Source organism: Leptopilina heterotoma, unplaced genomic scaffold (assembly GCF_015476425.1).
Source record: "Leptopilina heterotoma isolate Lh14 unplaced genomic scaffold, ASM1547642v1 Lhet_15, whole genome shotgun sequence".
Classification (NCBI taxonomy): domain Eukaryota; kingdom Metazoa; phylum Arthropoda; class Insecta; order Hymenoptera; family Figitidae; genus Leptopilina; species Leptopilina heterotoma.
In genome coordinates, this window is record NW_025110867.1 from 3,364,500 (window position 1) to 3,378,465 (window position 13,966).

The window sequence follows — 13,966 nt, forward strand, 5'->3', positions numbered from 1 at the left end:
TTTGGCAGAGTGACAGCTAATTTAATATTTATATTTATTATATCAATTTCAAGTTAGATTTTTTTCCGGATTTATTCATTTATTTAAGGAGAAATTTGCAAATGAAAAAAAATTTGTTTTTGAAAAGTAAAATTATATCTTTACTGTAATCAAAATTTTTCTTACAAAACATTTTTAATCATTTTTAATCATTGTTTCTGAAAATTAAAAAATTGTAATATCATAATTATTAATTTAAATCTTATAATTCTGCATAACTTGATAATCCCTGGAGAATCCCCTTTAAAGAATTCCTCTCCTCATGTGGTCAGAAAAGCTCTTCAAATATGAAGAGGTTCATTAAAGGAATTATGTCTAATCGTTGAACTTTTTTTTTCTTAAGCATTTAAATTCAATTTAACTTTAATTCCCCATAATACACAATAAGCTTAAATTAAATACACTAACGAACTTATGCTTCAGTTAATTTCTTCTTTGTAATAAATATTATTTTTTTAAAAAACGGAATCAATTTTTATATTTTTAATTTATATTAATTACATTTTTGTTAAGTAAATGTTTGTTATACTAACTTAAATGGAAAAATTTATTATTAAATCCCATATTAAAGTTAATAATAAAAAGTAAGGATAGAATTAAAAAAAACATTGCACAATTATACTTGATAAAAAAATTAAATTTTCAAATTAAGTTCCAAGAATAATTTCTCTTGCAATTCATAATATTTATACTCTTATTCATTTTTCTGTTATTGTTTTTCCTCCTTTAAAATAAACTGAAACTCTAGTTACTTAGTTAAACTGACAACGTTATTTCAACTCTTGGAATACTTGGAGATTAATAACGTAATGCATTTTATAATTAAATTGAAATTCGTGCATTACTTTTTAGTCCAATAATGTAAAATTATTATTATTAACTTAATTAAAGATAAATTAAAGTGTACAGGAAAAATTCAATACTTAATTAATCAATATTTTTTAAATACAATTGATTTTCGCAAAAATAAAACAAAACATCGAAAATTAATTCATATTACAAAATAAAAGAGCGCATAAAAATTATTCTACGAGAAGAAAGAATCATTTCTGAAAAAAATAGAAATTTTAAATGTCAGTTGCCTAGTTGGAGTATTTCAGCATTGGTCTTTGCTTTCTTTGAAAGAAAATCGTCTTTTAGAAAATATTTCACCAAAAAAAGCACTGGGAAATTAATGTGAAATATTAATTTCCTTTGGAGTTTTTTTCATCAGTTTGGCATTTTCTTTCTTAATATAGAAAAGTATTTTCGATAAGACGATTTTATGGAAAAATGAAACACTTGCACGCAAGGAAAATTTAAACGCTTTGTAAAATACACGCTTTTGAAATGATTTTTCGAGAACACAAATATTATGGATTTTGATTCGAATTTTTAATTTTTATAATACATCAGCTTATATACTCCCTTTCTCTTCCTATCATGATTTTGAATAACAACAACTAATCCACTACTAAAACTCTCCCTTTTTCTATTTATTAATTCCCCCTTCATTTCCATTAACATTCTTCCATGCCAACTTATTTCTTTCCACACAGGAAGCATCACAAATTTAATGTCAGATTTTCAAACAGCGATTAACAGGTTTCAAGTAAATTTAAAAAATTTTTAAAACCTTTCTTAATTATTATCAAATCGCAGTTGTTTTAATTTCTAAAATCGGATGATAAATTTCTAATCAGCGGCAATAAAAACCCTCGACTATCGATTTTCAAGCAAATCTGTTAAATTTTTGTAAATTTGTCTACCATATTAGATTCGCCATTTTGAATTTTTAAAATCTGATGATAAATTTGTAATCATCGACCCCAAAATCCCCCGAGTAATAAGATTTAAGCAAATCCATTAGTTTTTTAATATTTTCTTCCGCCATATTGGTTCCGCCATTTTGAATTCCTAAAATCTGACTTTAAGTTCGTAAACAGCGACCCAAAAACCCTCCAGTAACAGATTTCAATCAAATTCTATAGATTTTAAATATTTTTCGGTCATATTGGATCCGCCATTTTTAATTTTTAAAATCTGACTTTGAATTCGTAATCTGTAACCCCAAAAACCCCCGAGTAATAAATTTAAAGCAGATCCGTTACATTTTCAATATTTGCGTCCGCCATATTAGATCCGCCATTTTGAATTCTTAAAATCTGATATCGTTTTTATAATTAGTGATAATTATAAAACATAATTCCTATAACAATGAGCTTCAACCAAGTTTGCCCACTAAACTCTTTATCCTCCCCAAAATTTTCGATTGTAGATAAATATGCATGTTGTCCTATCAGGAGTTTTATTTTTAATGTGAAAATTAGTTCCACCGTAAACGGGGATATTAAGCTACTAAAATCTAATTTATATTTATCAGCTAAGGGGGATCTTGCATTAACACCTTCAAGATCATCCTTGAGGGTTCGAAGGTCGACTCTGCTGATAATTACTCTCTACACTTATACCATAAATCTAGGGGAAACATATATCTGCACTCAAGGAAAATTGAAGATTTATGGATAAGGCTTGACCACTACTTAGAAGTTATTTGGTCTATCAGAGTGTGTTAAAGTTTTCTATCTCTCCCGTTGATGACCCAACATGAGATAATACCATTTGATATCGTCGTCTAAATTTAGGGACGTACCCCATTGTTAGGAGAATTCTAACAGATTTTGTCACCTCTTCCGGGAGTGATGCTTTATCTTTAAATGTAAAGAAACTTTACCAAACTGCTAGCTAAAGTTCTGACATTGATAGAACTTAATTCCAGGAGTATTAATCAATACTCAAAAAAATCCATAACTCTGTTAAGTTATAAGAAAGTCGTAATGACGATTTCCACGAGGGTCAGGTAGGCTTAGTGATTAGGATCCATCATGACAGGAATAGATTTCCTAAAGTCATTTCCTAATCACATAGAAGAAACACAAAAATAAGTGTAGTGCTTTTAGTTTCATTACTACTTTGCCTGATGGGTCGTTCGCTAGATGCTGTAAACCTAGGTCATTGTCTTCTGCAGCTAATTTCTAATCTTCACAAATTTTTGGATAGCAATCCAGGTTACGGATCTCCAGTGTGACCTTTCCATCCATCGTATGCACCTTACCAAGCTCTCCTACTATCCTTGTCACCTCCTCGGTGAACTTTTCCTTACCACCAGCAAAACTAATTTCTTTAGCTACCTTGACAATCATTGTTGATTTTCGTGGTAGCGTTGATGCGTTGGTTTAGAACGTTTCACCTCCTCCTTCTTTTTCTTTTGTCCAGTCGCCGTTTCAGGACTGCTCAATCTCCTTTCTGAGACGCAATAGCAACGTTCTGAGACGCAAATGCGTTGAACCTGTCTCTTCTGCGTCTTCGGTCATGTCGTGCCTCTTCTGCTCAGATTAAATCCTAGTAAAGACGTTCGTCTGTCTTTTTCGCTTCATTATGCTTTTCCCTGACCTCCTGAATGAGCGATTTTAGACTTTTCAGTCCCTCCTTAATAGTGACGTTTTTCTGCACCTCGCAGGTCTTTAGCATCTTGCAGACCTCCTCTGCAATGATATCAAAGCATACTACCTACTCTTCTCGCAGTTTCATGCATTTGTCCTTGTTCTCATTGCAGCTTACGATGTCAAGTTAAGATGCGTTGCTGAAGACAGAAATGCAACTGACTTGACTTGTTACACTGCTCGTACTTCCTCTATCTACTCTGTCTAAGATAATTCTTGGTACCACCAAAGCGTTGTTGCCCTTCTATATAGTAATATGACAGCTATTAAGGATTTACCAACAAAAGTGTTTAACAACTTGTCCTTCATGTCGAAAAATATGTCAAGCATCAACAATAAACTTGATGATACGCTGCCTAGGCTAACTACTATGGAAAGTAGAGAATCTTCCTCAATCCCTATGTTATGTCTATGTTTCAATAAACATTCCTTTTCATTTTAGCCATTCCTTTTGATGATCTGCTGTCAGCAAGTGTTTGAATTCCAGGGCCAAGCATTTATCAGAAACACCAATAGGATGCTCAGGCCTAATAAATTGTTCCCTAGCACCTACTTTGGCTAGTCCATCCGCTTTATCCTTTCACACACTTTATCATTTTTTCACACTTCACCAACAAAATTTATTGCCATAAAAAAATATTCCCAATTTCTTTTTTCGTTAAAAACATTTCGAAACAAAACAACAAATTCTCAAATCCTGGAATTACCAGGTCGCGCTTACAACGACAGTCTTCCACAAAGCAAGGACCAATGCTCTAGGCTGACAGAGAAGCGATACAGCGCCGCGGCCGCCTACGCTGCCCTCCAAGGCAGCGAAGACGAGCTCGTCGCTGGTGAATCAGAGGATGTGGCACTGAAAACACCCGGTAGTGAAACTGAGGATACCGATAATGGAACGCCAATGGATGAACCCCCGCGGAAGTTCACTTTCCTGCGTAGATTTCGTTCACCCCGATTTAGTGAGACGCATCATAAACGTGTTCCAACACCAATGAGGCGAAAGCATCGTCGACGACGAAATAAGGACGACAACAATGAGAATGGACAGGAGGAACAGCCACCGAGTCCGGATCAAGTTGGCGTTCCCGATCCCTATTATCCAATTTATCTTCCCATTGATCAAGCCTTTAAGGCAAAATATGTGTTCCATCATAAAAAGGGGAAAACCTTTCAGGAAAGACTTTACGTCTTCCTTGAACATCCGGGCGGTTGGCTGTGCTTCATCTATCACTTCACTGTGTGAGTATATTCTTTTTTTTTCTATATTTAATAAATATCATTTTTAACTAAGAAATGTATTACAGTAAATACCTGGGGGTCGATTCTGTAACTTTTACACTTTCCACTACCACTTTCATTTCTTACTTCCCACTTTTACTTTCCACTTCTAATTTCCCATTTTCTATCTTCCACTAACTCTTTCGCTTCTCACTTTTCACTCCTAATGTCCCACTTACCACTCTGCTTCTCACTTCCCACTTTTATTTCACACGTTTCCCTTCCCACTTTCCATTCAGTAGTAATCGTGAGGTATTAAAATAACACCAGAATGGATTCAAATAATCTGCAACATTTTAATTCCTCTGGGATTAAATTAACGCCAGAAAGGATTAAAATATTCCATTTTTGTACTATTTTTGACTAAGAATGAAATTTTACTTTAAATCAAAAACCAAGTCAACGATTTGACAAAATTCGACAAAATTAGCTTCACCAGGAACAATAGTTAGTTAGTCACTAACTTACTAACTAACCAACTTACTAATTTACTTACTAACTTACTAACTTACTAACTTACTAACTTACTAACTTACTAACTTACTTACATAACTTACTTACATAACTTACATACTAACATACTTAACTTACTCACAAACTTGCTAACTTACTAACTGACTAACTAAATAACTAATTAAATTATTAACTTACTTGCAACTAACTTAGTAAGGTATTAAATAACTAAAAAAAAGGTAAAAAAGGTAAAAGGTACTAAATAACTTACTATATTACTAACTTACTATTTAACTTATTAACTTTCTAACTTACTAACTGACTAACAAACTAACTTATTAAATTACTAACTTTCTTACAACTAACTTAGTAATGTAGTAAGTAACTAAATATATACATAAGTTAATAAGTTATTTCGTAAATAAGTTAACTACTTAGTCAGTAACTAACTTAGGTAAGTAAGTTAGTTAGTAAGTTAATTAGTAATTAAGTTTGTAAGTTAGTTAGTATCTAAGTTAAGTAAGTAAGTTAGTTAGTAACTAAGTTAAGTAAGTAAGTTAGTTAGTAAGTTAATTAGTAATTTAGTTTGTAAGTTAGTTAGTAACTAAGTTAAGTAAGTAAGTTAGTTAGTAAGTTAATTAGTAATTAAGTTTGTAAGTTAGTTAGTAACTAAGTTAAGTAAGTAAGTTAGTGAGTTAATTAGTAAGTAAGTTAGCTTCACCAGGGACAATAGTTGGTTAGTAACTAACTTACTAACTTACTAACTAACAAACTTACTTATTTACTAACTAACTTACTAACTTACTTAAAACTAACTTAGTAAGGTAGTAAGTAACTAAGTAAGTTTATTAATAAACTAATTTACTAAATTACTAACTTACTTAAAACTAACTTAGTAAGGTAGTAAGTTACTAAGTTAACTAGTTAGTAACTAAGTCAAGTAAGTAAGTTAGTAATTTAGTCTGTAAGTTAATTAGTAATTAAATTGGCAAATTAGTTAGAAAATTAGTAAGTAAGTTAGTTAGTTAGTTAGTTAATAATTAAGTTAAGTACGTTAGTTAGTTAATAACTAGGTTAAGTAAGTAATTTAGTTAGTTAATAACTAAGTTAAGTAAGTAAGTTAGTTAGTTAATAACTTGTAAGTTAATTAGTAATTAGGTTTGTAAGTTAGTTAGTAAATTAGTAAGTTAATTAGTAAATTAGTTAGTAAATTAGTCAGTATTTTAGTCAGTAAGTTAGTTAGTACGTTAGTAACTAAGTTAGTAAGTAACTAAGTTAGTAAGTTACTAAGTTAATAAGTTAATCAGTTAGTTTCTAACGAAGTTAATTAGTAATCGTTGACTTGGTTTTGATTCTAAGTAAAATTTTAGTCGTAGTATAAAATAACACAAAAATGGATTATTTTAATCTTTTTGGTGTTAATTTAATCTGCAACGCTTTTTAATACCTCACAATTTACTGTGAAGAAGTGGAAAGTTAGAAGTGAAAGGGGATAGTAGGAAGTGAAAGTGAAAGTGGATAGTGGGAAGTAGGAGTGCTAACTGGAAAGTGGGAGTTTGAAATGGAAAGTGGGAGGCGAAAGTGAAAGTGGAAAGGTTACAGAATCGACCCCCTGTTTGTAAACACAATGTACAAAGTATTATTAGTAATGAGTTACACTGGAGCGTCAATGGATTGACGTGGACTCGTTTGACGCTCCAGTGTAATTTGAAATATTTATTTAAAAAAAACTTTGACACCATCCGCTAAAATATATCCAGTTCAGAGCACGGATGGCGATGAAAGACCGTAGTATAATATAATTTAAGTCTTAAAATTTTGGTGCACCACACTTGTGTTGAGCAATCTGATGATCATTTCGTAATTTTTTTTTTAATGTAAACAAACTAATTGGAATTCGCTTAACCTTAAAATGCATGTTTCGATTTTAATTGTCTCCCAATTATAGTTGCGAAAAACTAATTTTTCCCTTTCTATGAAGTTTAACCTCCTTTTTATGAAAAATAATGAATTTACTTATTAATAGCAACATCGAATTTTTAGTTACGAATTAACCATAACAATATAATTTTTTTAAACAATAATTAAATACTTAATACTACAAAAAAAATTTATTTTATTCCATTATATAGTCGAGAGTAAATAAAAATATACTGAATACATAAATCGATAATCATTGGAGCATGATATTTATTTGACTTTCAACAGAGAAACGTGTGTGGTTTTTGAAAAATAAATATTTGTGTATGACAATATTTGTCGAAATCATAAAGGTTAGAATAAATCCTCTGGGAAAGAGTGAAATAAATCGCTGAAACCGTTGAGGTCAAAGGGGGGGTTTAATTTGTATTCTCCACGATGATGCTAGAAGAAAAGCATTATTGTCTCAAGGTCACGAACATATTGCATAGAAAAATTACATACGTCCAATGTAAATGGAAAGTTATTGCTTTGCATAAATATACACATATAGCTCAACGACTTCTTATAAATATTTTTTTTAAAAAAAGCTTCAACTATTTTTAGGGTCTATTTCTTTTTCCCTTGAAATTCTTTTAATTATTGTTTTAAAAACTTTTCCTTTACTATATATACTCACATTTCATCAACTTTTACTTTACACTTTAATAATACTATATCCACATAGTGAGTAATATTAGAAACAAATTGATTATTAAATTTAACTAATATTTGATTGAAAACAATTTTAAAAACAATTTTATATTATTTACTTAATTGTTTTCGTTTTATTATTGTACTTTTATTATTGTACAATTCACTTTATAAAAAGGAAATGATATTTTAAGAAATGGAGCGAAAAAAAATGATGTCAACTGAACGATAATTTCATATCGTCGAACATTTTTTCAATAATGTTTCAAAATTGTAACACTTTCGGGTGGACACTGCCGGAAATAAAACAGCCTCATAAATGAAAGTTTCAGTATTTTGTCATGTCCCTTTACAACGGCCCAGTTCTTTCGAAGAGAAAAAAAATATTTTATTTTAACATTGCTTAATATTTAAATAATTATTTCTTACTTTATTAAAATATAATCTTTTTTGTACGTTTCTGTAAAGAAAAGTTACTTTTTAAAACCTTTTAATTAATTAGATTAATGTACTTACATTTGGTCTTAAAATTAAATTTAAATCTTAATGATCTTAAAATTAAATACTTTTATTTCTCAATAACAATATTATTTACAAACTGATTCTTTTATTTGGGTAAAAAAAACACTAGGGTCAGTTGGGGTAAATCGAAACAGTAGTTATTTCAGTTAAATAAAAATTTTTTTTTAATAATTACGACCTTAAACCTTGAAGCTTAGATCACCCCCAACAGGTTCTAAGCATTTTCTCATTTTCCGTTTGTCAATATTAGTGGCAGTATATACTACTGTTTCGATTTACCCCTTGTTTCTATTTACCCCAACTGACCCTATTCCGTTTTTTAATATTTTTGTAGAAAATTCTCAATCTTCATTTGCTTCTTTTTTAAATAAATATTAAATTATTATTATTATTATTTTCTCCACAGAAATTAAGATTTTCAAAACTTTCAAATTCATATTCTATTATTATCTAAAATTTAAACTAAAATTCATTTTCAAATCAATTTTTGTTAGAAAATTCTAGAAGAATTCAATTATTTTAATACAAAAGTAAATTGTTTATTGAATAATTGAATATTTTTAAAAATTTAATTCTTAAAAAGAATTTTATTAACAAATTTTAAAATAATTTATTTCTATTGACGAATTTTAATAACATTTTTAGAATAGTTACATTTTGCAAAAAATTTGATTAAAATTGTATTAAAAACCATTGAAAATCTGCGATTCGAGTTTTATTATTTATGAAATTAATATTGAATTATCTAGAAGAAACTAATAAAAAATTTGTAAAAATTTGAATTTCTGTGAAATTTTTATTATTTATGAAAATAATTAAATGTTTGCCTACAATATTATTAAAATTGTTTTTAAATAATTGAATTCTTTTGGGTAATTTTATTAACATTTTCCACAGGAATTAAGATTTTCAAAAATTTCAAATTCGAACCTTTTTGAAATTAAACAACTTATAAAAGTATTATCATTATTTTATATTAAGAATATTGATACTGTGAGTTCTGAAAAATTATATTTTCATCATTTCAATTTAATTATTATTTTCTAGAATTTTTAACTAAAATTCTTCTCGAAATTAATTATTTTTAATAATTTTTTAAAAAGTTCTTTGAGAATTTTCAATATAAAAACTTCAAATTCAAAAAAAAATTAAATTAAACTATTTCAAAAAAATTATATCTTCAGAATTGCCAGTTAAAAGTATAGAAAATTCAAATTTTCAAATATTTTAATTTGAAACCTTTTCAAAATTATTTAATAATTATTTAAATACAAACATATATAATTTATTGAATAATTGAATGATCTTTAAAATTTAATTCTTATAAAGAATTTTATCAACAAATTTTTAAATAATTGAATTCTTTTGACGAATTTTAATAAAATTTTTAATAATAATTACATTTTTCAAGAAATTCGAATAATAAATAAATAAATAAATTCTGCGATATGAGCTTTATTATTTATGAAAATAATTGAATTCATAAAAAAAATTTATTATTTATGAAATTAATTAAATTATTGCGAAGAAATTTACAAAAAATTTGTTAATAATTGAATTCCGGTGAAAATTTTATTATTTATGAAAAATAATTAAATGTTTGCGTACAATTTTATTAAATTTTTTTTAAATAATTAAATTTTTTTGGAAAATTTTATTAAAATAGTAGATATTAAAAATCATTTAAATGTGAAAATTTTTTGAAATTTTTGAATTTTGAAAAAAAAATTTTTATTTATAAAGATAATTGTGATTTTGACGAGAAATTTTTTTTAATTTTGAACATAATTGAATTTTGCAAAAAGAATTTTATTACTTTTAAAAATAATTGAATTTCTTCAATCATTTGTAACTTCTCAAAAATTAAATTTTTTAAAATGTTTTTTTATTTAAATTTATTAAAATTTAAATTATTAAAATTTTCAGAAAATTTAAGTTCTTTAACATTTCTAATAAAATTCATTCAAAATTGAAATTTTTTTAAATTTTAAATTGAAACCTTTTGAAGTTCATCTATTTATGAAAATAATTGTAAACGCAACTCATTTAAAATTTAATGAATTTTGTAATATTTAAGTAAAATTATTCATTAAATAATTTCTCAGTAATAATTTTATGATAGTTGTTCAAGAATAAAGTTATTTAAAAAGAAATTATTGTCAGAAATAGAAAAAATTGAAGATTTTTTATTAGAATTCGTGGTGATTTCATAGTTTATATAAGACAAACAAAAAAGACACAAAAATTCAGAATTTTCTTATAAATTCTAAAAATTTAATTTTTTCCAATACTTTTAATAAAAATGTCTGACTTTTCCCTGAATCCCCTGACTCAGAATATATTATTATTGTGGTTATGATAGTAAGAATCTATATTCCAAATCATATTTTATGTTTATGAAAAAAAATTTGATTTAAAAATTTTTAAATTCTATATTTTTTACAATTGCTAATTTTATTGAAAAAAGTGTATTTAAAAAAGTTAGAATTGTTGCTAGTAAATTTATTAATTCTAAAAAATATTTGCTTCCAAAAATAATGATTTATTAAATAAAAAAGTGTTTAATTCGAAAATCTCCGCCAAACGAAGTACACTTTGAAAAATTTTTCTCTTGTGTGTATTTATTTCATCTTTCAATGTACATCTCTGAATATCTAACGCGACATAGAATTTGTCACTGCAATTCAATTTTTCTATATGAAAACTGAAAAGCATTCTCGTGAATGTCTGTACACTTGTTGCACAAAAAATACATGCGCATATATAATAGAAGAATGTTAGGGATTTTTTTTTTTTTTTGAAAGAAATTTGATGACATCTATGAGGCGACGAGTATATGTACATATAATCTGATAGACAGGTATCGATAAATTGAAGCTCTTGTGCACATTTCACTCTTATATATATGTGTATTTACACTTTTCGCATTTATATCATTCAAGTGTCTTATTCATTGACATTTTTCGCTTATTCACTGAAAACAAATTTTTTTCTTTCACCGAAAAGAGAAATGATTGAAACAACTTTTTTTAATAAATAATAAATTAAAAAAAATTTTGTCAAGATTATTTGTTCTGTTTAATTGTATTAACAAAATCTTCGAATTTTTTGTGATTATAAAGATAAATTTTAATGTTAGGAAATACTATTTTAGAAAGTCGTGTAAAAAACAAATAATCACCTCGGATAATAATAATAATAATTATTTTAGAAAAAAAGAACCGAGTCTTAAATTTCGACATGGGGTTTAATTATCTTAACCTCATTAGAGATTGTACAAAAAAGAGTTAGAAGATAAATAATAGCATCATGGGCTGACCTTTTGACGTTGAAGCTTTGAACGTTAATTACTTTAAATGTAAAGCTTTGGATAAAAGCATTAATTAACAAAGCGTCACATTTAATTTCGCTAGGCAACATTCACTCTTTTATACAAAGAATTAACTTGGAATCTCTATATTTTCTTTATATACAAACCCTCATCACATTTGTTTAATATTCGTTTCTTATCCTCGACATTCATTTTTCATTTATGAAAAGAAGAACGTCTCTTCCTATTAAAAAAAAAAAATTAATGACAGGTATGAAAAAATATTTTTCTAATCCCCTATTTATTATTATTTTTCTCATAATTAATTATTCACCAAAACTATTTTTATCTTCTATTTATTTTCTTTTCCCCTTTGTTTATTTTTATTGTAATTTTTCCAATTTATCTCCATTCTGAAAATCATTCTCTCTTTTTCTGAATCGATACAATAGCTTTTCATTCAAATAAACTGACACTTATGTCATTGGACGTTATCATTCTTGTCTCTAAAATGTATTTTTCATTTAAACGTGTGTGAAACAAAAATAAAGCTTATCTTTTTGAGGGAAAAAAACATTTTAAACCTTAGTTTTATTTAAATTATAAATTGAATTAATAATAGGATTAAATGGCAACAATTCGCGCGCGGCTGACTTCTCACACAGTTTTTTAAATAAAATTAACAAGTTTAAAAATAATAGAACGTAAAAATTATTAATTCAAATTTTTTTTTTTAATAAAATATAAATTGGAATATAGTTTTAATATTATTATAACTATATAGGTAATAATCATATATTCTGACAAAGGGAATTCAGGGAAAAGTCAGGAATTTTAATTAAAAGTACTCAACAAAATTTAATTTTTACAAATTCATAAGAAAATTCTGAATTTTTGTGTCTTTTTTCTTTGACTCATAAACTATAAAATTACCACGAATTCTAATAAAAAAAACTTCAATTTTTTTCTATTTCTGACAATAATTTTTTTTTAATAACTTAAATCTTGAACAACTATCATAAAATAAATAAATTATTTAATGAATATTAAATATTTCAAAATTAATTCAATTTTAAAAGATTTGCGTTTATACAATTTTCATAAATAAATAAACTTCAAACGGTTTCAATTTAAAATATAATAAAATTCCAATGTTGAATGAATTTAATTAGAAATTTTAATGAACTTAGATTTTTGAAAAATTTTATTAATTCAAAATCTTCTAAAATTAGTTCATTTCTTAGATATATATATATATATATATATACCCACACTTTCCTATGACTGACGGATAGCTTTTCTTACTGTGTATATATATATATATATATATATATATATATATATATATATATATATATACACAGTAAGAAAAGCTATCCGTCAGTCATAGGAAAGTATGGGAATCGCATAAGTCTGTCTCACTCCCATGGGAATGAGACAGACTTATGCGATTCCCACTTAGTCATATCCCACAAGTGCACTTGTGGGATATGACTGACGTGCTAGGTTTTCGTACTGTATATATTTCATTAATTATTGAAAATAATGGATTTATAGAAGAATTTCAGTTAAAAACACTAAAAAATTGAATTTTGAAGAAGTTCAAATAACTGCAGAAATTCAATTATTTTCAAAAGTAATAAAATTCTTATCACAAAATTCATATTATGTTCAAAATTTACAAAAATATTTCGACAAAATCCCAATTATTATCTTTATAAATAAAAAAATTCTTCAAAATTCAATTATTTTCAAAAATTTTCATAAAATTCTGGTCAAAATTTCAATTATTTTCAAAAATTTTCCTGATTTCAATGAATTTCAATATCTTCTATTTTAATAAAATTACCCAAAAGAATCTAATTACTTAAAAACAATTTTAATAAGATTGTACGCAAACATTTAATTACTTTCATAAATAATAAAGCTCATCACAGAATTTTAATTATTTTTAGTACAATTTTAATCGAATTCCTCAAAAAATGTAATTATTATTAAAAATTAGATTGAAATTCGTCAAAAGAATTCAATTATTTAAAAATTTGTTGATAAAATTCTTTATAAGAATTAAATTTTAAAAAACATTCCATTATTCAAGAAATTATATATGTTTCTATTCAAATAATTAAATAATTTGAAAAAGGTGTTTCAAATTAAAATATTTGAAAATTTGAATTTTCTATACTTTTAACTGGCAATTCTGAAGAAATAATTTTTTTGTAATAGTTTAATTTAATTTTTTTTTAAATTTGAAGTTTTTATATTCTAA

General features: G+C 26.3%; 1 protein-coding gene across 5 annotated transcripts in view; it reads left to right on the plus strand.

Moving 5' to 3' along the window:
- The window catches only part of LOC122498397 (potassium voltage-gated channel subfamily KQT member 1-like), a 168,779-nt gene that overhangs the window by 64,986 nt on the left and 89,827 nt on the right, over positions 1 to 13,966 (plus strand). For 3 of the 5 annotated variants that reach the window (XM_043606098.1, XM_043606100.1, XM_043606099.1), the window contains exon 2: positions 4,232 to 4,760. The exons of 1 other annotated variant lie outside the window; for it this stretch is intronic. In XM_043606098.1, coding sequence (XP_043462033.1) covers positions 4,232 to 4,760 — 529 coding nt within the window. The remainder of the gene's footprint in view (positions 1 to 4,231; positions 4,761 to 13,966) is intronic. One more of the 5 variants, XM_043606101.1, reaches the window with a different exon arrangement.